The sequence below is a fragment of the Metarhizium album genome, assembly GCF_000804445.1.
Source record: "Metarhizium album ARSEF 1941 chromosome Unknown scaffold_54, whole genome shotgun sequence".
In the NCBI taxonomy this organism is placed as follows: domain Eukaryota; kingdom Fungi; phylum Ascomycota; class Sordariomycetes; order Hypocreales; family Clavicipitaceae; genus Metarhizium; species Metarhizium album.
In genome coordinates this window covers 33989-56458 of record NW_024467628.1, presented here as the reverse complement: position 1 = coordinate 56458, position 22470 = coordinate 33989, and the positions used below count along the sequence as shown (strand labels likewise).

The window sequence follows — 22470 nt, the reverse complement described above, 5'->3', positions numbered from 1 at the left end:
AATGCTCAGAATAGCACGGGGGCCCGTGTCTAATTTTTCTGCTGGTAGTCGGCAAAGTTCGCTCCCTTCCTCCACCTGAACCATGATGGGACGCCATGTGTGTCTGCAAGAGGGAAGTGATCTGTCCAAAATCATCTGCACCGCTGGTCTTGCACGTCTAGCCGACTCTTGGTTCCAGTCCACTGCGTGCATCTTGCCACAAAGCCGATTCTTGACCCTTGTCGTCTCGCGACTCGAACTCCAAGAGCACTGCTGTTCTTTCCTCTGCTTATTGTACTCCAATTGATTGTTTGGCTTCACTGGGGTGGGTGTGATGGCTGAGAGCAGTGGTGCAAAGCATTCACGTGCCATCACAGCACTTGAACTCTTGCAGAACGAGCCGCAGCTGATTCTGAACGCACCTCGGCCAAGGCAGCAACATGATGAAATGGGATGTCGACGTCGCGCTTCCGCCATGGCGAGTAAGTCGCCGCGTTCAGACAAGTTGGGGACTCGCGGCCGACAGTTGTCCCGTGTGTGGTGCAATTCTGACTATTAATATGACACTACCGCTCATACTTTTCTTAACCGGTACATCCAGCATTCTTTCCATCAGGCACACTTTTTCAATACAGTTCAACGATGGATCGATTAGCTGAGGTGGAAAGTGCCTTGAAAGAAGACTGGACATTTCATGAGTATGAATACAGAGGTACCCATCAGTATGTAGCCGTGCCTCCCAGGAGCCTCATTCATGGCTGCGTGGCTGCTTTTGAACTGCTGAGAACCACGAGCTAACGCCGTCTTCCAGGGTGGTGATAGTTCACGGAATTGGGGAGGATGGACAAGGCCAGAATGCCGGGAAGAGCGTGGCGTGGGTGGAAGAGTTTGTCCTCAAGCGCTACGGCGCAATCGACGTCGTCCACTTGGCAAACGGCCTTGATATCCAGTCGGGAGTTTCGTCCAAGATGCTTCGAGAGGCGGCTATGAAGCTCCTGCATAATATATCGGGACTGGGCCATGATATACCTGTACCTTTCATTCCACACCTAATCGCAAAGCACACACTTTGAACTACAACTAACGGGCACTCTACTGATAGTGCATTCTTATCGGTCATGACATTGGTGGGCTTGTGATCAAGCAAGTATGGTTCCCCCTTTTACTCCCCGACAGACAAACATGACCTTATTCGATAGCAGGCCGTCTTGATTGCCACGAGTCGCCGCCGTAAGAGACAGATTTGTGGTCTCAGAATATCCTCCTTGGTAAGCTTAGACTTCAAGTGCCAAAGTTTTCATTTCTCACCTCTCCTCGACACAGGTATTCGTCGGGACTCCTCATCGAGCTACCAAAGTTGAATCGTGGGAGACGATATCTCAAGCGCTCTTGCTGCGGAGAACAAATAAGGAGGCAGCCACGTTTTCGAAGCCATGTAGGCAGTTGGCTCAGATTCTCATGACGGTGAGCCAGAGCTTCCACGCCGTGGCCGCAGGATACCGTATTGCTAGTTTTTACGACGACGTGTCCACCGCATCATCAGCATCCGGGGTGTGTATAGTCTCTCCTCCGCTGCCTGCCCTGTCTTTGCGGAATCAGTCCATCATTCTTGGAGGAAAACTGTCTAACTCTAAAGGCGCAGGCGTTTTCCAAGGAAGCGTTGACGATGGGAGTCCCCGGTGAAATCTGCCACCGCATGGACGGCAGACCCGACGGCCCTGATGACCTCGAGCAAGACGATGAAAGGAGTGGATTCGTATATTTGATCGCCGAGATAATGTCAGACAAGAAAAGTTGGTGACCCTAACCCGCCTACTGGCAGAGCCCGTAATGTTGACCAAATCCCTTGCAGAAAAGCCATATCTATATTTTGATCTTGTCTCAAAGCTATCAACGACCATTCTCGACTGCTCTCCCGACCGTGAAGCCCAGCTCTTTGCGCCTGCTCCCGAGACGTTGCACTGGATTCTCGAACTCGATGCATACGAGAACTGGATCGGACCATCGTGTCGCCCTTTGTGGCTGCGTGGCCAGGAAAAGTCGGACATGACGGCTTCGCTGCAAATGTTGGAGAGGCAGGCGCGACAGAGATTCCCATATGCCAATATCATCAAGTACTCCTTCAACGCCAGCGACGACCGCTCTCGATCGACACACAGAATGCTTTGTTCTCTCATCTACCAACTTGTCATCCTTGAACCCGCCTTGGCTGGGCGTGTTGAGAATATCTGCCGGTATGCGATAATCAGCAGCGAGCCCTTTAGTGTTGAACATCTATGGGTGCTCTTCCGCTCGATGCTCTCCTGTCCTCACAGGGGAGCTCGTGTCACCATCTGCTTGGTCAACATGATGGACGAATGCGACCCTCGTCGCAGCCAGTTCCTCAACAGCCTCCTGTCCTTGGCCGACTCGGAAACCACACCTCGCTACTTTCGACTGGCAGTCACTTTTCGTGAGGCTCCCGATGCTAATTTCAATTTCGCCGCTGATGCCATCAACATTGACCCGAGAGTAGAAGACCAAGACCCTGACAAGACGCAGAGGGAGTTGGAATCCATGGCCGCTCGCGAGGCTTCTTCGTTGTTGCAAGCTAGACCGGAGCTCGCTGAATTTGGCGGCATCGTCTATGAGAAACTGGCAGCTGCCCGAGATGGCTTCACCGTCTCACTCACGGCAGTATTGTTGAAGGGATGCCAGTGGCCATTGACATACCCAGAACTGAGCTCTCTACCACACACTCCGTCCGAGCTATATCAACATTTTCTCCAGAGAATACCCAGTCAGCAACAAGCCTGGGCAAGCCAAGTATTGTCTTGGGTTGTCCTTGCCTTTCGGCCACTCAAACTGACGGAGCTCGCCGTCGCCTTGCTTCTTCCAAACAACGACCTCGCGTCAATCTCGGTGCAGCAGAGGGTGAGGCTCTTGAATCTCGAATCTGAGCTCCGTCGGGTATTTGGGAACTTGATCCAGATCCAAGATGGCACTGTCTTGCCGGTACACAGCAGCCTTCGGGAATACCTTGTCCAAGGTCGAACGGGCCACCCGGACAGGCCTTCGCCACTCCTCTCCCATGGGCATCATGTACTGGCGGAGTCGTGTATCCAGTACTTTGGGCTCGTGACGGTGCAAAAACAGCAAGCAGGTCCCGAGAAGGAACTCGACGTTGGAGACGACTCAGACGATGTCGACGGGCCTCCAAGGGGACACGGGTACGACTTTCATGGGTATGCCGCCCAGTATTGGTCCAAGCACTACAACTCGGTGGAACGGGAAGACTTTCCAAAGCTTCGCAAATTGGCATTGGAGCTGCTGGAGCTGCAACCAGACCCGGCTGCCTCGACTGATGAGGCGCTGTCGTTGATGCCGCCGTCACGCGTCTGGATAGATTCGGCCTGGCGCTCCAAGGAGCCGCTTTCTGTCGCTGCCGCACATGGGTGTCATGACATTGTTGGTGCAATGGTCGACGAGGCGAGCCTGAGCAGCGCGGCCTGCTCTTGGGCGCTGGGCCCTGCCATGATGAATAGAGACGAGAAAATGGTCAATTACCTCCGGGCAGCTGGCGCCCGGCATCACGAGGCTCTGCTCCAGGCTGCCCGGCATGGCTTGGACTCGGTGGTGCGCCAGCTTTTGAAAGAAGGGGCTCAGTTCGTCACGAACGAGGGCGATCCGCCATTGCACGAGGCGTCTGAGTCTGGGTATGCTGGAGTGGTGAGACAACTGATTGATGCGCATTTCAATCCAAACGCCAGGGCATACAAAAGCATGCCTCTTCATCTCGCCAGTCAGTTTGGCCACGTTGACGTGGTGGAGGTGCTTCTAGACGAAAAAACAAAAGCCGTCAACGCCGTCAAGATTGAAGCACTGGATCGTGACGGCCTAACTCCTCTGCTTGTGGCCACTACATGCCAGCATGCCAGCACAGTCAAGAAACTTCTCGAATTGGGTGCCGACATTGACGCGATAGGCGAGGGGACCAAGACTTCAGCCTTGCACATTGCCGCCGAGCTCGACAGGGAAGACATTGTGGACATATTGTTGACTCACTACGAGGCACTTGGGAATAAGGTCGGTAACTTGGAGGCTCTCCGAACCGCCATCAAGAGACAAGACAAGCGCCTGTACACGCCGCTGCACTCGGCCGCAGCCAAAGGCAGTGTGGAAGTAGTAAAGAAACTTGTTGGCAAGCTGCGAGTCAGTCAACTGAACGAGGAGGCACTGTTCATGATGCGGAGTAAGGACGGAGATACGCCCCTTCATCTTGCGGCCCATGGTGGCCATGGCCATGTGATAGACGCTCTTCTTGAATGGCAAAGGGACACGACAAGGGCGAGCCCAGGACTCTGTGACAAGCCCAACATTGGCATCGCCAATGAAGCTTCCCGACTTCCCATCCACTTTGGCGTCCTCTGTCGCGATGCATCCATCGTCGCTCGGCTTTGTTTCGAGCATCAAAAACACCAGGTCCCTGTCAACTTGACAGATGCCGATGGACAGAGCCCCCTTCATCTCGCATGTCACGACGGCCTAGCCGACATCGTCGACATCCTCCTGAAGCATCAAGGCTGGACTGACGAAGCGAACAGAGACGGCGCCACGCCTCTTCTTCTTGCGTGCGACCTCGGGCACCTGGGAATTGTCAGCAAGCTCCTGAGCCACGGCTCGAGCCTAGAGGTGGCCGACTCGCGAGGTCGCCGCGCCTTACACAGGGCCGCAGTCGCAGGGCACCCCGGGTTAATTGAGAAAATTGTCCACGCCTCGCCCAGGCCCGTCGTCAGCCATGTGAACTTGAGAGACAACCGCGGAAGAACACCACTTTACCTGGCGGCAGGCTGGGTAAATCGCCAAGCAACGAAAACGCTCCTGGATGAGGGGGCGGACGTCAGGCAAGTAGATAACGAGGGCCGAAGTGCGTTGTTTGCCGCGTGCATGAGTGGCCGTGCCGACGTCGTGGCCATTCTGCTCCGGAAGATTAGGGACGATATCAAGGACGTGGAGGGGCACGAATCTGCTACACGCCCAGGCCTTCTCGAATGCTTCTATGCCCTGCTATCACGGATGCCGCGACGCTGGGCTGTCCAGGAAGATACCGACCGGACCGACTCTCCGGAATGCCGGGCTGAGACTCTGATGGACCTTTTGCGATTCCCCCATACCTGGGACAGCGGCACGTGGGAGGGCATACTGCATCTCGCTGCGGCAAAGGGGATGGCCGCGGTTGTCGATGCTGCCTTGGGCGTTGAAGGGCTCGATCCCAATTGCTGTGACGATCGAGAGCAAACACCTCTGATCAAGGCGGCTGAAGGCGGGCACTATCAGGCGTTGGAGCGTCTCTTACGGGATCCCAATGTTGATAGAAGTCGCAAGGACTGGTCCAAATTCTCAGCCATTACTATGGCATCTTTATGGGGGCATCGAGAACTTGTCGAGCTGCTTGCCTTGGACCGACAATGTCTCATGGATGCCGAAACTTACGCAGACGTTTTGCAGTGTCCGTACGGACTTGATGTCGCCAAATTCCTTCTGGACCGTGTCCACTGGTATTACCCTCATCGCAGCTCTCGTAATGTTTCACCGCTAGATGCTGCGATGAGCGGCGCTTTAGAGGTGAGGAACCACGAGCTGGTCTCTTTGCTTGTGAATCGAGGCGCAAACGTCAACCACACCGACAGCAAGGGAGTCACGCCGCTACATAGCGCTGCGTCCCGGCACGACGCCGAGTCGTGTAAATTTCTCCTGCAGTCCGGAAAAATATCCAATGTAAATGCTCGAGATAAGGATGGCTGCACGCCGCTGCACATGATTGCGAATGACAAAGGCCAAGAGGGTTTGTCAGGCCGACGTCAAGACGTCTCCGCTGTCAGAGCCCTGTTGGAGGCCGGTGCCAAGGTAGATTGGACGAATGTAGACGGGAAAACAGCCCTGTTCGTCGCAACACTCTGTGGGAATCTTCCTGTAGCCGTGGAGCTCCTCAAGCACGGGGCGAATCCGGTCGCTGAAACGAATGACGGGCGGACGCCGCTGCAGGAGGCGGCCAGGAGAAGCACCAGGTTTTTCCAGCTCATGCTAGATGAGGTCGACAGGAGGAATGAATCAGCCGAACGAAGGAACTTGTCTCGGGACAGTCCGCTCACCATCGCGGCCCGGGAGGGCTGCGTGGGCGTCGTCAAGGCGTTGGCGAACAGAGACGACGTGGACGTCAACAGGTGGGGAGGAGATCTGGTACTTACACCTCTGGGAATTGCAATACATCAACGCCACAGAGAAGTTGTCGCGGTCCTCCTTCAATCCCGGAGGATTTCCTCGTTGCATGCCCAGCAACACCTGCTCTGGGAGGCAGCCAAAGGGGGCAGCCAGGAAATCCTGGCGCTATTGATCGACCACGGTGTGCACGCTTCATGTACAAGCTCCGAACTGTGGAAGCTTGCCATGTGGTCCGAAAACGCTCGCCTCATGGAAATCCTACGGAGGTCAGACTTTGGCAAGACCATGCGGGATGAACACGGCTGGTCGCTCGCATGGGTCAGATACGTCAACCTCCCGCAGGGAAGAGAGCAGGAGATTCCGCCCGAAACGTCGGGCCTGTGTTGTTTCCCACCCTCCCGCTGGGTCGATGGACGTCTAGAGCGTTGCAGGAATTTGGAAGTGCCACATATGACTCCGGCTCGGAGCCGCGCCGGACTTGAGCTCTGTCCGACGTCGTTTTCAGGTGCGTTTCCAACATGTCAAAGAGTGCCGTGTCTGTTGGGCCACTCGAGTCGCAGCTAACGTATTTCAAGGCGAATTTACCCTTGTACTTGACCGGCAAAGCACCCCTTCGTTTACGACGGACCATCCCATCCCGCCAGTCGGCGAGTTTGCATTGGAAATTGACATCCTGGAACTTGGATACCACAGGTGAGAAACTTAGTTTGAACATGGTCACTCACTGCCGCGAAGCCCTGCTTACGCGACTCGTGATATAGCGAGCTCTGGGCGGGTTTCCAACAAAACAACGCGATACTATGGCGACCGTGTGAGAAATATCCATGCTAGAAGGCCCATGGCGATTCCTCCATCTGGGTAAACCACCCATGTCGCGGAGAGACATATGGTCAGGGAGACGTGATAGGCTATTACCTCGACCAGTCAAGAGGTCGTGCCTCCTTCACCAAGAACGGACGGGAACTAGGTAGGACGAGCTGCCCGTGGAATATGTCAAAGGTGCTAACAGGATTGGCTAGGGATTGGGATTGCGTCTGAAGGCATGCGGGGTCGACTGCGTCCCATCGTGGCGGTTGAGCCGGGCAAGGCACGGATCAGAGTTAGATTTAGCTGGACCAGGCCGAGGGATCTGAAGCAGTCATAGACGACTATGCTTCCGACTGCTGGAAACAAGGGCCCTGTAGAGTAATGACGCCAGAAATTGAAACAATGCTCAGGGCGCTACCGTTGACGGCGGGGATTAATGTGACTTGACGCATCTCCAGGTACAACGCATCTCGCGCTCATGGGCGCGGCCGTGTCGTAGATTGTCAACAGTACTGTGGCCGTAAAAGGGCGTGTCCGAGACAAGATACAGGTGACCGGGAGACACCTCACGGGAGTCGGCGTCGGCCGGATCCGGCTTCTCGGAGCCTTCCGATCCGACTTCAGCCACGGCCCCGCCCCGCGCCCACGCGTGCTCGTCAAGTGCAAGTGCGCTGCTCCCACAAGTCGTGGTACACTTTGCCTGCTTCAACTGGTCCTGGTGGCGACTATCACAAAGTCCGCAGCTCAGCAGACAAACCCTGTTGACGCTCATCAAGCGCCCCAGACACTCTGCGCAATCGGACCGTGGACGGGGGATGCGGAAACTCGCTTGCTCGACGACGCGCCGCGTCATTGTACCCTTGTGGCGACTCCAAATTGGACCATCAAAAGATGGGACATTGCAAAAATGTACACCAAAATCAGAGTGGACCCTCCTACGGGCCCCGATTCGGCCCTCGGAAGCCGGCCCCGGCCGGGTGGAGTCATGGATATGTGGGGCCGGGCGTGACGCCACGGCGGGCTCTGGAGCAGATAAGAAATACCAATGGCGGCGCCTGGCTCTCTGCAAAATCAGGTCTTGACGCGTGAGCTACTACTTGAAGATGGTCTATCCTCCTGCCTGTGTGGTCAGCGATTTCCTGTCGATACGGGGCACCGTGTTGTCTCCAGAGCGCTCGGCTCCCTGCCGTGAGTCCCTGACAGAGGTGTTCCTGCCACCGGTAGCTCGTCTCGGGCATCTGTTACATATGAGAAGGTGTAGCTTCAACAGTTGTTGATTCCTTGACCCGCAACACTTGGGCTGGGGATGGTCTCGGTATGGATACACTTTTCAGCCTTGTATACATGTCCGCAACATTATCCACTTGTAACTACTCGCTTATTCTGAGTCGGTCATCACTCACCAGGGCGTTTTACTCGGTGGCGGCGCTGGCCGCTCGGTAATGAGAGGGGGGAGACGATACCGGTTTCTGGGATGAACAAGCCAACGAGCCCGCATTCGCAGTCAAGATGGCCACTGTTAGCGCCGCCGTTAGAGCAGTAACAGACATGTGCGCGATCCTCGACGTCATCATTCGCGCTCTTGTATACTGTTCTACACTCCTCAGACTCGCGTTCGTGCACCCGATCAATCAACGGCGCGGCACTGTCTTCCGTCTCTGGGGCCATCCCACGCCGCCTATTGCGAATTCCAATGCCTCATGTCGCTTCGACATACCAGATGAGAAGCGGTAGAAGCGCTGGCGGTGTCGGCTATACGCAGTGGACGCCAGGGCTCATAATATCACGGTCTCTCCGACACCAATGCCCAGCACGTGGCTCGGCGCCCAGATGTCCGGACAGGGGATGCAGTGAACGCAAAGCCAAACGTGGAGGTGGTTGTGCTTTCTTCGCACTCGCCCTGGTGGCGAATTTTCGACGGCGGCCGTGGCCTCCCGTGGGAGTGCCGAGTCGAAGAAGGCGGCTCGCTTTCCGCGCTCCTCTGGCAGCATTCTCAGATGCCGACAGCAGCATGCTAGGACAGGGTCACTCACTATTGGCAACAGCCACAGCGCGGTCAGAAATGTCAAGCGTGAAACGCCGAAGCGGACCGCGGCGTCTTTTGACCTTGGGAGACTGTAAGCAAAGGAGACAAGAAGCGGGATAGTGAAGCCCCAGGAAAGAATACAGGACAGCCGAGAAGACGACGAGGTACTCTGTGAACAGGCAATCAATTGATCAGCATCCGGTGTGCAGTCGGATGCTCGGGACTCGTGTCAACAAGCCGCACAGAGGCTGAGCTCCTGGGGACATCCATGTGATGATGTGATGATGTGATCTTGATGAGTTGTGCAACACGACGACCACCCACGACACAACGGTCGCACAGCATGATCCGTGACAGTGAGCCTAATTAAAGGGGAATGCGACAAGATATCAAGGTATGCTATTACCATGTACGTACGGAGTACAAGAGCCCTTGAAGCTCGAGTTTCGTAGCATACATGAAGAAGCCTTCAAAGACTCTAAAGCCAGTACTTGAGGTGAACAATTGTTCTTCTCGCAACGACAATCACCTCCTGTCCTCGGTAACAGAATTGCCCCTCACGTGGCTGCGATGAGCCGTCTGGAGCGGCAGACCGACTCGGCAGGGCGGCGGGGGTGACGGACCTTAAAAAGTCCCGCCCCCCTGAGCAGGAACGCAAGAAACGGGCGGGCGGGCGGGCGTTGACCCTGCCCCTTGCCGCTGCAGTCTTACACGCCGGGACGATGATTCGTGGCCTCATGTTGCAACGGGCGTCAGCAAGCTTATGCTCCAGTTTCCGCCCTGCCAATCGTATTCGACACTGCCACGGCGTCTTCTGCGGCCATTGCTCTTCTCGGGTGGTTCTTTTTCGGCACCAGCCCGGTCAGGTTGGTCCGAGTCATACGAGCATGTCAGCCCGGGGCCCTGACGCGGCACCCGGAGGGGAGCGAGCCATGGGAACCATGGCAAACAAGGCGCAGACGGCTCCAGGTATTTAACCTTTGACGCGTCCGGCTCGTATGGTCCGGCACAGTGTTTGATCCCTCTCCCCAACGCCTTGTCAATCTCGAAAACCGGCCGGTCCAGCTGACGCGACGTTTGACACCAACAACCGCCTTTGAAGATGAGAGTTTCGGCAACCGTCCTGGCGCTCTTTTTGAGTGTAGCCATGGCGAAGCCGACCTGGGACGTAAAATGTCCGCAGGGCGGGATTTCCGGCTGCATGATGCAGAGCTGTCCTCCGAAGGGCTGTCCTTCTGGCCTGACGTGCTGCCCCAAGCCGTGTGGAGGCAGCTGGGTAAGTTTGATGTCTGCCGATGCAGGTTGGAGTAGCAATGGTGCTGATGGAGCATAGTGCCTGAAATTATAAGATGAGGACTGAATCTATAAGCTTGCCCTGGTTTGCCGGACACCGGGGCCATTTGTCAATAGCGTCATCCCATCCTGTGCGTTTGTAGGCTGTGGATCAGACTGGCCCACGAGGCATGAAGTCGGTGGTTGTTGTTGTTGTTGTTGTTCTTTTTGGAACACATCTAGCCGGCTACGGAGCTGTGACTTTGTATTCAAGACAGCTGGCTTGAGTGATGAAAAGTTTTTGGGCCTTCATACGACTCGTCCACAGTCTAGTATCTCAAGCTGTCGTGTTTGTTTGCCATGTACGGAGTAGGTGTACTTGGAGGACGGGGGTTGGTGCATACAGCAAGCGAATTGACGTCGTGAGAAACACCTCATTCTTATCCTAAACGTGAAAGCAGCCCGTTCACCAGAAAGCACGCGCCTTGTTGTATACACGGCCCTCGTTGGCCAGGTCCTGCCGATGGGAGAAGCACGATGTCCCGAGGCTCGAGCCCTGATCCAAGTGGCCGGCGCTTGTTACAGGGACGCTTTCACTGTAACTAACGTTAAATACACGCGCTGACCCCTGCATCCGCCAACAACGGCCAACCACAACGCAACGCGCGCGGCACAGCAGGGAAGGCACGGCACGGGCCCCACTTGTCCACGACGTGCATCCCCGTCCTCCAATCACGAAAGCCAATTCCCGTCGCCAAAAGCCTCCCTGCTCTCACCGCACCTTTGCTCTGTCTGTCCCTTCTTGCCGCATCGACTTTCGACCAAGCTCAACATGGCAGACAACGTGGCCTTCAAGCTTGCCGTCCTCATAGACGCCGACAACGCGCAGCCGCACATGGCAAGCGTCCTGCTCGCCGAGATCGCCAAGTACGGCACCGCCTTTGTCAAGCGCGCGTACGGCGACTGGACGGGCACCAACCTCAAGGGATGGAAGGACCAGCTTCTGCAAAACTCCATCTTGCCGATGCAGCAGTTTGCCTACACGCAGGGCAAGAACTCCACCGACGCCGCCATGGTCATCGATGCCATGGACTTGCTGTATTCCAACCGCTTCGACGGCTTCTGTCTCGTGTCGAGCGACAGCGACTTTACCCGCCTGGCCTCCCGCATCCGCGAGTCTGGCCTGGTCGTGTACGGGTTTGGGGAGCGCAAGGCTCCAAAGGCCCTCGTCAGCGCCTGCGACAAGTTCGTCTACATCGAGAACCTGTCGCGAAACGTCGACTTCGCCCCGGACCTTGCCGTCCGCACCCACAAGGCCGCCGCCGCCGCCGCCGCCGCCGCCGCCGCCACGCCGGCAGTCGGCTTTCCCACGGCGCAGGCTCTGATACAGGAGGCCATAGAGACGCAGTCGGATGACGACGGCTGGGCCAACCTCGCCGACGTTGGTAAAATCATCACCAAGTGGCAGCCGGATTTTGATGCTCGCAGCTTCGGGTTCCTCAAGCTCAGCCACATGATTCGCTCCGACCCGACGTTGGAAATCACCGCACGCTTCCCTTCGCTGGGGAAGCCGGCCGTGGTCTATGTCCGCGCCAGGAAGCGATCCAGATAGGACGACGTGTTCTTTTCTGCAAGCCTTGTTGATTTGGGAACCCTGGTTTCCGACGTTGGTGCCGGTTTGTTAGTCTTGAGTGCCCTCGTGTTACCTATGGCCGCCGGTCGCACTCATCTCTGTGCGTCATGTCAGTTTCGTGGGCCTCCAAGCATTGACTGATGATGCTCATGCACTCGAGACCGTCAGTCAACGGCCAGCAAGATGACCAGCTGACACGAGGCTTGGGCTTTATTCATGCCACGATAACTACCAGGAATGTCTCACACTGCTCGCCCAGCCCGATGGTATCAAGCACGGGACGCGGGAGGAATGCACAAGCCGGCACATTTACACTCATTCTACACGCATAAATCCCGTCGCCCCTTGAACCCGGCATGCGCTCACGACTCGCGCGCCAGGGAGACCATGCAATCTTCATGGCAACCCACACGGCGCCATTGGTCGGAGAAGAAATCCCCACGCACAGCATCGTGGCAATCACAGCTTCCTTCTCTCCAGCACATGGGAGCCCCGACAACTCCCTAGCACGAAGCTAGCACTGATACTGCCCCATGGCACATGCCAACCAGGATTTGAAAAGGGCAAGCAAGAGAGCAGGGAAGCCGGGGACGGGCTAAAAAAACCGAGGAAAAAAAAAACATCCCACGTTGGAAATAATAATAAACAACAAGGAAGACAACAACCCGCCCCCCCTCTCTCTTCTACCTGCATCGCCTTTGACACGCGAACCGGTGCGAGACGGGGGGAGAAGAAAAAAAGCCATCAACCGCGTGAAATCATGTCGCCGCTCCCCAAGTCGACTGCGCGCAAGCACACCGTCTTCCTGCTCTGCCTGTTCTCGTCGCTCGTCGTCAGCTTCGCCCTCTTCGCCTACTTCATGTTCCTCCCTCTGTCGCAGTTCACCACACGCAACCACGGCCACCACGGCCGCCCTCCCAAGTCCGGCCACGGGTCGCACGCGCCTGCGCATCTCGCCGCCCTCGAGGCGAGCTCCAGGGTGGTCGAGTTCGTCCCGCACGACGAGTACCGGAACCTCGGCCACGACCACGACGCCCTGTGGCAGGACGACCTGCTGCCCCCAAACGGGGGCTACTTGACGCCGGCCCAGAACGGCACGGCCGGTAGAGTCCGCCTGGCCATGTTCCACCAGCTGCATTGTCTGGCAGCCATCCGCTCCGAGATGCAGCATCTGCAAGATGGCGGGCCGTCGTCCCCGTCCCCGTCCCCGTCCTCGTCCGAAGGCCCGGTGCTCCGCCGCCGGCACCGCGCCCTAGCCTGCCTCGACTACTTGCGACAGGTAAACAACGACCCCAATGATGCTGGACACGCGCGGCTCTTGCTGCTCATTGCTGACCGTATGCCGTGTGTTTTAGTCGCTGCTGTGCATGGCCGACGCGACGACTGAGCCGGCACCGCAGTCGGACGAACCCGACGACGACGGCATGGGCGAGCGGCAGTGCAGGGATTGGAATCTCTTGTACCAGGCCTCGGCCAGGTCGGACCACGAGCCGGTGGTCACGTCGTCTGATTTGCGCTGAGTATTTGGGGGCACTGCATTTGCATCTGCGTTCGCATTCGCGTCGAGGACCGCATGGTTGTAGATGGTGTAGACTAGATTTTCTTTCTTGGCGACGGCCATCTCGTCGCACAAGGTAGCAACATGGAATTCAAGTATTGACTACCGCATGCAGTCCGGCGGCGGGTACCAAGGTCCCGTTGCCGCCGCGCAACTCTGCTCCGCGAGGTCCTCACGGTCATGTCATTTACCTAGACGCGGCATCACGACGGGCCGTGGAAACGTAGCAATGAGGTGACCCTCTCTCATTACCTCAAAACCTTACGGTGCTTGCGCCGCCAAGGTCGTCGTCTGACGGCGACTCATGACCACCGTATCATTACACGCGTGCCAACCATCCAACATGGTCGTCTGTCTCATCAACCTATCCTGCTTGACCGGCGCTTCTCCTCACCCCCGAGACCGTCCGAGCAAAGGGAAAGAAACGAGCCTTGTGCCAGTAATTCTCTCCGCGAGACATGACACTCGAAGAGCAGCACAGGACCACCCTCTCCTGGCCTAGACGTGCATCAGTCAATCACCAGCCGCCTGCCCTTTAGAGAGAAGCCAACCGCTCAGTTCGCGTGGTGGCACGCCGCCAAGGAGACTTTCGTTCCATGCCTTTTTCAATCTACCGTCCTCGTCCTGCCAGTGCATCCATCATGTACAAGGCACGAATCTGACCGGCAAAGCAGAGTGGGAGGACAAGAAAAAACACCCGGTCTGTTCCGAAAGCAGGGAAGCAAGCAGGAAAACGGAAAACAAGAACCGAAAGGGGGACTCAATCTGGACCCAAGACTAGGCGGGTTGGGTCGTGTGTGCTGCGAGAAAACAAATCTAAACAGAAGCCATGGCAACGACTGCCTCCCGTCTAAACTAGTTCAATCTGACGAGAACCAAGTTATCCAACAAGGTCATGAGATGGAATTTCAAGACTTGACAGACCAATCGCAAGATCACCAGAGTTGAACAAGTAAAAACGCCCCAGAAAAGACATCATGCCCTCCGGCGTCGGGCTATCGAGCGGAGATTGACGAAAGAGAAATCACCGTGGGAAGAACAGAGCGCAAATCAAGAAGATGCCGTGAACAACACTCACCGAGGGCCCCAGAAGAAAGAAAAAAAGAACAACAAGCCGGCACAAGAAGAATTGAGTAGAGGTTCAAGGCCCGTACACCATGGCGTTTATTATTTCCTCTCGACTCCGTCGTCATCAAATTGTCAGCCGGCCACCTCGCAAAGAGCAGAGAAGAGAGAGCAATAATCAGACAACTCCCTCATGGAACGACGCCAATCTGATGAGGGGAGATCGATGATTCATTTCAAAACGCCAAAAGGTTCTCAAAGGTCCACGTCAATCTCTTGTAACTTCTTGGTCATCTTTTTTTTTTGTGTCCCTCTTGAGGGAGGCTTTTGTATTGTTGTTGGTTTCCTTCCGACTATTCATCCCGGACTCGGATCCTCCAACTTCGACAATGGCATAAATCCAGGGACTTGAATTGTGGGTTTGGACTGCACATGGTGCGAGTGAATCAGCCTCTCAGACCGTCTTTGGCGTGCGCGCATTCGTCACCTCAATGACATCATCCAGGTGATTGCACATGGCCACGAACAAGTCGAAGAACAGTTTGCTGCCACCGGCTTCCATTTCAGCTTGCATGGTCCCGCTCCGCTTGAAGGTCTTGCGGCAGCGGATGATCAGGGCGAGGTAATGAGCACGCAGGCGGCTGTCCGAGTCTGGCGTGTGGGCATAGGCGTACTGGGCAGACCGCAAGATGGTTGAGACATCGATGCCGGCTTGCAGGCCTTGTTTGCGCAGGGCCAGACGCTTCAGCTCCTCGAGGCCGTATCGCTCCGCGGCACAGTAAACAACCGTGTCACGGAGGACATCGGCACCCACGCTGTATACGAAAACGGTGGCGTCGGGAGCCGTGCCTGCGCGGCCACCTCCAATTTCAGGGTTTGGCGATGGACGAGGCGTCCGCACGCGGTCCTCGAGATCCCAAGAGTTACGTGACCTGTTGTGCAACAGGCGAGGGTAGTAGTCACCTTTGTAAAGATACTCGAGAATGGCGGAGAAGACCTCGGGCTCCTCGTCGGGGAGAGAAATCCTCCTGCTCTGCGAATCGGCAAAGTTGCCTCGGCAGGCGGCGTCAAAGAACGGCGACTGGCAGAGGACGTCTTGGTGCGCTGCAAAGAGCCTGCCCTGCCGGCCGACCGTCAAGGTCACGATGGGCGACGGCGTGGCGGATTTTTGGGCAATACGATCCTGCTCATTGAGCGATCTTTGCAGAATCGACAACTTCGCAAGGTCCCGGATAGAGCCCGGCTTCTTCAGTCTCGCAGACTTGTCGACGCGGTTCTGGTCTTGCGACTTGAAACTGCGTTTAAACATGGCTGCGGACTCGCCAAAGAACCGAAGACCGTCTCGGCCGGGACAGCAAGCACAACGTGGTCGAGGGCAGACAGGGAAACGACCACTCTGGAAAATCCGAAAATGAGCGTCTCTTGTCTGGGTCAAAGCCTGAGCGGGCCGGCGGTTCGGTACTGGGAATCTGGGCTCGACACCGGACGTTGACGTTGCGTTTTGACCACTTGGCGAGAGAGCGACGAAGAGAGCGAGGAGGCGCGGGTTGGGGGAGGCAAAAGAGTGACTGACGCACAAGGGGGGTTGACAGGCAGGTCCGGGAGAAGAAATACCGCCTTGATGACAAGATCAAGATGATAGATCTTCGTATGAGCTTTGCGACCCTACTCTTGGCTGTGAGTGGGGGAGGAAGGGGAAAAGGGAAAAAAATGGCTGCGTGGGAACTGACAGTACTTGTACTCCCGCACTGGTGGCAGGCAGGGATTCTGAGATCCATGCCAAGTCAACATCACCATCACCGTGAACAAGACGCACCCCGTTGGCTGCCTTGGCTCACGTCCACACCATCCCAACATGCAATGCAGCCTTGTAGCTGCGCCCCCATTACTTTGGGCCGTAGGCAGATGCAACTGTCAGATACTACGGAGTACGGAGCACCGTGCTGCCAAAATCAACCACGCGATGCCATTGTCCCAGGCTAAGCTGTTGGCCAAGGTGCCCCCGACAGCCTGGCCATCACCGTCTCAGTCCTGAACCAAACTTCACGTCGATTCACAGACGAGTTCATCAACAAGACCCGTCAACCCTCAACCCACATCCTCGTGGAGAAAGATCCCGCTTAATTTTGTGGGCCATGCACCCGTCACACTAAAAAATTGACGTGGCCCACTTCACGCTATGCGACAGCACCTTGTACCGAGTACCGAGAGATCAGTGGGCGCGTCAAATCTTAGGTCAATTGACTACGGATTCTAGGGTCATGCTCAATGCCAACTTAAGAGATATGAATCCTTCCTTCAACCTCCTCCTTCCCCCTTTTCACCACGCTTCTGTATAGGAGATTTTCAAAGGGTACGGTCTCCGGTGTCGGCATGCGTCGATCTCAACGTCTTCATCGAGCTCAAGAGTCGAGGCCATCGTTGGCGCCACGCGACTCCGATCGTCGTGTCAGGCTCTCGCGAATACCAATAAGTCCCTGCATCAGGGTGAACACTACAACACATGGTTAGCTGAAGACTGGGTCCGTGATCCGGGAAGTAGCGACTGACTGGTAGGGGCCAGAAACAAAAATCCGATGCAGTAAATTGAGACGGCTTCTTTGGACCCAACCTGCTCTTCGTCCATCCAAAAGAAGGGGTATTTCCCGCAAATTGACTTTCCAATGGCACCCCACGCAAGGTAAAGTCCAGAGAGAGCCATCGTGCAAATGATGGATGATCCGATAGCCTGATGTACAGTTAGCTGCGTTTCACGAGACGCTGGTACCTTGTTCCACAGAAACTTACATGGGGCTTCTTGATGCTGTTGAAGAAGAAAGTCTCGATCGCCATGATACAAGAATTGACGGCATGCATATTGATCGTGATAAATGCCGTGAACCATCCTACACCGAAAATGTCGCTGACTAGAGTAAATGTGAGCCAACTGGATCATACGCTACCAACCTCATAATGTGAAGATGACATACAAGGGGCGTCTGGAATGACAACCGACGAAGGCATCTTGACAGAGGCTGCAAAAACAGTGGCAGCCACTTTTGATGCCATATTGGCACCAGCGGCTTGGTCATGCTGTCTGGTAACGAACCAATAGATGGTGGAGTTCATGAAGCAAAATACGGTCGTTGCAATGTGGAACATGCTAAAGTAGAATTGCTTCCGTTGGCTTGCCATATTCTGCGGCAAGGACATGGCCTTGATGATGGCTCGCTCGACTCTGCCTTCTACCTCGTTTGGTTCGGGGTAGTAAAGGTGAGTAAATGTCCATGACTGACACAGGGGTTAGCGCTGCCAAGCACATTCAAGGAACACGGATTTGAAGACGCACAAACGTGATAATATGGTATAGTATGGCCAAGGCGAAAGAGATATTGGAAAAGTCAAACAAGTTGGCCAGGGGGCTGTCTTCTGTTTCCTCTACGTTCATCTTGTAGTGACCTGTCATGACTGCCGCTGCCGCCATGTACACGAGGACGCAACCGCGAAGGACGACCAAGGCGTTCTGAGGAATCCATCGCCATGGGGAATGGCTGCATCGAAGAAAGATGGGCTTGGTGCAATTCAATCAGCAATGGCCCATGTACGCGTCCGATTCAAAGCACTTACGTGGTCCTGCATGATAACAGGAGCAGGAAGGCCATTGTGGCCGAGAAGTGGAGTGGACGACATTTTCGGAGTGGTAGCCGCAGAGGATGTCGTGAAGCAATATATAAAAAAGTGGCGAGTAGAATACCGAGTGGACTGTGACTGTTAAAGCTGCAGAGACCAAAACACAGCCAGCAGACGCCAGGCTGGCAAGCAAATGGAGATGGATGCGATGGCGGCTGTAGGAGAGAAGAAAAGGAAAAGTCGAGAAGAGGCAGAGGGAGAAGACCAAGTAGGGCCCGTTCTCTTTCTGGCTGCGATTTACCACCAGACGGGGAAAGTGGTCATGAGGACTCAGGAGCATTGGGTAGCACTTTTTAGGAAGGAAGCAGGTGCAGTTGGCAACGCAGTTTCTTCTAACCAAACGGTCAACAGTACAGTACAACTGAACGCCCCAGCCTCATCCGCGAGCAACTCATGACAGGCGACAGGCGACAGTGTCGGTTCTTTATTCGCATTCAATGCTGCCATGGCAATGCAGTAATCTTGTGTGCAGCAAAGCATCCATTATTTTCATCTTACACGCAACGAATAGGCTCAGTCATACTGGGCGCAGCGAGACCTTGAATGCGACTTGTGCCGGCTCAGTCCTTCCTGCTGCTTTCCCTTCCCTCTTTCTTCATGCCTTCGCAGCCGGTCAGCTTGCCGGCCAATTCCTCAGGCTTTCCGTAACCTTGGGAGTCGTCTCTCTTCTCTCCTGCTGCTTTCATGGTCGTCATACCGGCCGCCTTGTCTTGCTCGCCCGACGACTTCCAAGGGTGCGATCCTGTCACGTCTCCTACAACGGCCTGCGAACGCCGTCAGTCATCTGCGATGAAGGTGAGGGAGTCTGATCTCGATGGCTCTTGCCTACCTCCGCAACTCCTTTGGCATACTGAATGTGGCCTTGAACAAGACCAGGCTGCTGGGGGGTGTCATCGGCCATTGCGCTCAAAATTACGTCGAGTTGTTGTTGCCTAGGGCTTGTTCTGGTAGCCGAGCAGAGGGGATCATTCAGGTCATTTGCAAAGAGGAGAAGCGTCTGTGATGGACCCAGCGCGTTCGACCTTTAAGTAGCCAGTGTTGATGACCGATGGCACCCATCTCCTCCCTCTTGACTCTCCATGACATCACAATCAATCCTGGGATCTGAAGAGGTGAGTGCTGGCTGCGGCGTGAAACCTTGGCCCCTCAACTCCTCAACGTGGCTGCACTTGTGGCTGGTGGGCTAATTAGTCCTACGAGCGGGAGGCTGAAGCTGGCTGCCAACTGCGAGCAAGGCGTTTAAAGTGGTCCGTGCACGGTTGTCCCTGGTGGGAGCCACGATGTCCTGATCCCGGAGTCGCAACTTCACGCATCGCATTGCCGCAGCTGCAACGCTGCTATGACCGTAGGTTTCGTCGACAATTTGAGGAGACTGCCCGAATTCCCGCTTTCCGATATCCACGGTCGATCTTTTGCTTCATCAAGATGTTATCAGGCCTCCAGAACCCACGGCAAGCTGCCGCGCAGCTCATGAACTTTGCCTTAATACTTTCAACGGCATTCATGGTACGTCTAAATCGCACAGCAAAACACCCAATTCCTGCGACGGCCAATTTTTGTGCATAAATAGGCCGTGAGTGGGCAAATTACTGATCGAGTAGTAGATGTGGAAAGGTCTTTCAGTGGCTACCGACTCCCCCTCACCCATCGTCGTCGTCCTCTCCGGCTCCATGGAACCAGCTTTCCAACGTGGCGATCTCCTCCTCCTATGGAACCGAAACATATGGCGAGAAACTGCGGTGGGCGAGGTTGTCGTTTACAATGTGAAGGGCAAAGATATCCCCATCGTCCACAGAGTCGTTCGCAAATTCGGAACTGGGTAGGACCCCCTGCTCGAGCAGTGGTCGAGGGACGACATGTGCTAACCAAGAGTTCTCCAGTGACAAGGCAAAGCTTCTCACAAAAGGTGACAACAATAATGCCGACGACACAGACCTCTATGCCCGCGGGCAGGATTATCTGGCGCGCGAGGACATTATTGGCAGCGTAGTCGGATACTTTCCGTTCGTCGGATACGTCACAATCCTGTTGTCGGAACATCCTTGGTTGAAGACGGTCATGCTGGGTATGATGGGTCTGCTGGTGATGATTCAGAGGGAGTAAGCAGGGCGGGACGGATTCTACACAGCGCTTGAAAGACACACCATGCAATACGGGCATTGGCATATGGAGTCGCGGCAATCCTTGACCGAACCAGACGATTGAAAGCAGCCGCCCACAAGCTGGAGTACGGAGACAATTTGATACTGAGGGAAGCCGAGGGAAAATTTTCACAATAAATAAATGCATCAAACAGCCGCCGCCTTGCGATGTTCAACCTTATGAACAATTGACTGACTGACCCGGCTCCGACACCACGCCTGTCAATGACTTTCGACACAATCTCATACCTTTTGTAGATGACTGTACGCCCATCATTACGTGCCGGGTCGACATGGCTGGCGATCTGGCTGCTCAGGAGACCTTGGGACGCCACACCTCTCTTCGGGCATTTTGTTGCGCTGACTTTTGCATTCAGGTCCAGAACAAGGTCAGGCGACGGTGTTGGAGCAGACTCGTCGAAAGGTGAGCAATGGCGCAAACAGCCCATCGACTCTCTATTGTATCCAGGCGAGTGGGATGTGAAACTGGTCATACTCAGTTGGAAGTCGTAATTAAGCACAAGAATATAGATGAAAATTTCTAAACTCATGACCCAATCGTCGTAAAGACGCCCGGTTAGCTCAATCGGTAGAGCGTGAGACTCTTACGAGTACACGAAATCTCAAGGTTGCGGGTTCGACCCCCGCATCGGGCTTTTCCTATAACATGAAAGACTGAGACGAACTTGGTTTTTTGTCCTCGGCGCTTCTTTTTTTGACTACTAGTAAATTGTGCGCTCGAATTCCACATAAAGCTACTCCGTCCCTGTCCCATGATGCAGTCTACTGGATCAGGTGTATCGACATCTGGTCCGTTCGAGGACCAAGTACAAAGACACGCAATTCACTAACAAGTCGTGGCGACTTGGTACAAATACGTCGTCGTCGTCTTCGTCGTCGCTAGCGTCAAAACTGGCGGCCCCTCCTGAAGCCATCAAAAAAAGCCTGAAGTACGTCACGCCTCAGTCCGTCGTCCTCGTCCACGGCCGCAATAATGCCCTCTATCTTGGCTCTCTGCTCCCCCTCGTAGGCCCCAAAGGCCTGCGGGAGCTCCAGCTCGGCGAATACCCGCCTCACCTCGTCGGAGCGAGACGCGTCCTTGCGGCCGTACCCCTCCAGGAGACGCCGTCGCTGCTCTTGGTCTGCCCGCGCCAGGGCCTCGACAATGAACCACGTGCACTTGTTGTCTTGGATATCCGTGCCGTGCTTTCCGGTGACGGCATAATCCCCAAACACGTCGACATAGTCGTCATTGACCTGGAAGTACTCGCCTAGCGCGACGGAAAAAGCACGCGTCTGCCGCAGATTCTTGGGCGTAGCGAGCTGCCAATACTCGAGGGCGAGCGTGAGGGGCCCGGAAATGCTGTACGACGACTTGTCCCTGACAATGGCCCAGTACTGGTCCATGGTGAACTTTTCAGCGTCGGGCTCCCTGGCGGCGGCAAGATCGCGCAGCTGGCCCAGCTCGGTGTGGAGGCCGGTGTCGACGAAGAGGTCGACCATGTTGGCGTAGGCGGGATGGTGGCGGAACGAGGTTTTGAGCAGGAAGAAGATGATGGATTTCAGCAGGCACGCGTCGTTGATGGCCATGAGTCCTACCTGCGGCTGGCGGTACCAGCAGAGCTCGCCGCGCCGGGTTGTCGAGCCGTCCATTATGTCGTCGAGGATCAGGTAGTGGGCGCCGAGCATCTCTGCGAGCCATGCGAGAAGAGTGAGCTGCCGCGACTGGTCCACGCTCACGGGCTTCTGGGCGAGCTGCTTGCCTGCGTACAGCGTGGCCAGTCCACGGTGGAGTTTGCCAGCGCCGACGTTGGCAGAAAAGCACTGCGGGCGCGTGTCGGTGAGTACAGGTTCGGCTTTGGTGATGACGCGCGATGTCGAGTGCGGTTACGGAGTATTACCTGGCTGAAGTGGTTGACTGTGGCTTCGTCAAGGCCTTGAGAGGCGAGGTACTGTGCAACAGTGGCGTTCAGGCTGGCAAAGCCTGCGAGTAGCTCGTCTCTCAGGGCATCCATGTTTACGCGCAGGTCGCACAGAGAAGGGGGTAGCTGGTTGTTACGCAGGTGATGGTGACGAGCAGCACAGCCGGGTGGGAGTAACAAATTGGAACGACTCGCGG

At 55.6% G+C, this 22470-nt stretch overlaps 8 protein-coding genes across 8 annotated transcripts; 4 read left to right on the top strand and 4 right to left on the bottom strand.

Annotated features, from left to right (window-relative positions):
• Positions 1–1809: 1809 nt before the first annotated feature.
• Positions 1810–6877, top strand: MAM_08399 (NACHT and Ankyrin domain protein; the record flags this gene model as incomplete). Its single annotated transcript, XM_040827197.1, has 2 exons — positions 1810–6685; positions 6756–6877. 2 exons carry the CDS (start codon positions 1810–1812, stop codon positions 6875–6877), a joined length of 4998 nt encoding a protein of 1665 aa, XP_040674824.1.
• Positions 6878–11117: 4240 nt separating this feature from the next.
• On the top strand, positions 11118–11897 carry MAM_08398 (uncharacterized protein; the record flags this gene model as incomplete). Its single annotated transcript, XM_040827196.1, has 1 exon — positions 11118–11897. The coding sequence occupies one exon, from the start codon at positions 11118–11120 to the stop codon at positions 11895–11897; it is 780 nt and encodes a 259-aa protein (XP_040674823.1).
• Positions 11898–12678: 781 nt separating this feature from the next.
• On the top strand, positions 12679–13438 carry MAM_08397 (uncharacterized protein; the record flags this gene model as incomplete). Its single annotated transcript, XM_040827195.1, has 2 exons — positions 12679–13197; positions 13274–13438. 2 exons carry the CDS (start codon positions 12679–12681, stop codon positions 13436–13438), a joined length of 684 nt encoding a protein of 227 aa, XP_040674822.1.
• A 1557-nt stretch (positions 13439–14995) lies between these two features.
• On the bottom strand, positions 14996–15850 carry MAM_08396 (BTB/POZ fold protein; the record flags this gene model as incomplete). Its single annotated transcript, XM_040827194.1, has 1 exon — positions 14996–15850. One exon carries the CDS (start codon positions 15848–15850, stop codon positions 14996–14998), a length of 855 nt encoding a protein of 284 aa, XP_040674821.1.
• A 1093-nt stretch (positions 15851–16943) lies between these two features.
• MAM_08395 (uncharacterized protein) lies at positions 16944–18210 on the bottom strand (the record flags this gene model as incomplete). Its single annotated transcript, XM_040827193.1, has 6 exons — positions 16944–17035; positions 17092–17269; positions 17329–17447; positions 17511–17811; positions 17870–18091; positions 18148–18210. 6 exons carry the CDS (start codon positions 18208–18210, stop codon positions 16944–16946), a joined length of 975 nt encoding a protein of 324 aa, XP_040674820.1.
• Positions 18211–18770: 560 nt separating this feature from the next.
• MAM_08394 (uncharacterized protein) lies at positions 18771–19111 on the bottom strand (the record flags this gene model as incomplete). The annotated part of the gene is made up of 2 exons (XM_040827192.1): positions 18771–18974; positions 19040–19111. The coding sequence occupies 2 exons, from the start codon at positions 19109–19111 to the stop codon at positions 18771–18773; spliced, it is 276 nt and encodes a 91-aa protein (XP_040674819.1).
• Positions 19112–19635: 524 nt separating this feature from the next.
• MAM_08393 (microsomal signal peptidase 18 kDa subunit) lies at positions 19636–20313 on the top strand (the record flags this gene model as incomplete). The annotated part of the gene is made up of 3 exons (XM_040827191.1): positions 19636–19716; positions 19815–20029; positions 20091–20313. 3 exons carry the CDS (start codon positions 19636–19638, stop codon positions 20311–20313), a joined length of 519 nt encoding a protein of 172 aa, XP_040674818.1.
• Positions 20314–21257: 944 nt separating this feature from the next.
• MAM_08392 (farnesyl pyrophosphate synthetase 1) lies at positions 21258–22366 on the bottom strand (the record flags this gene model as incomplete). The annotated part of the gene is made up of 2 exons (XM_040827190.1): positions 21258–22175; positions 22253–22366. The coding sequence occupies 2 exons, from the start codon at positions 22364–22366 to the stop codon at positions 21258–21260; spliced, it is 1032 nt and encodes a 343-aa protein (XP_040674817.1).
• Positions 22367–22470: the final 104 nt, after the last annotated feature.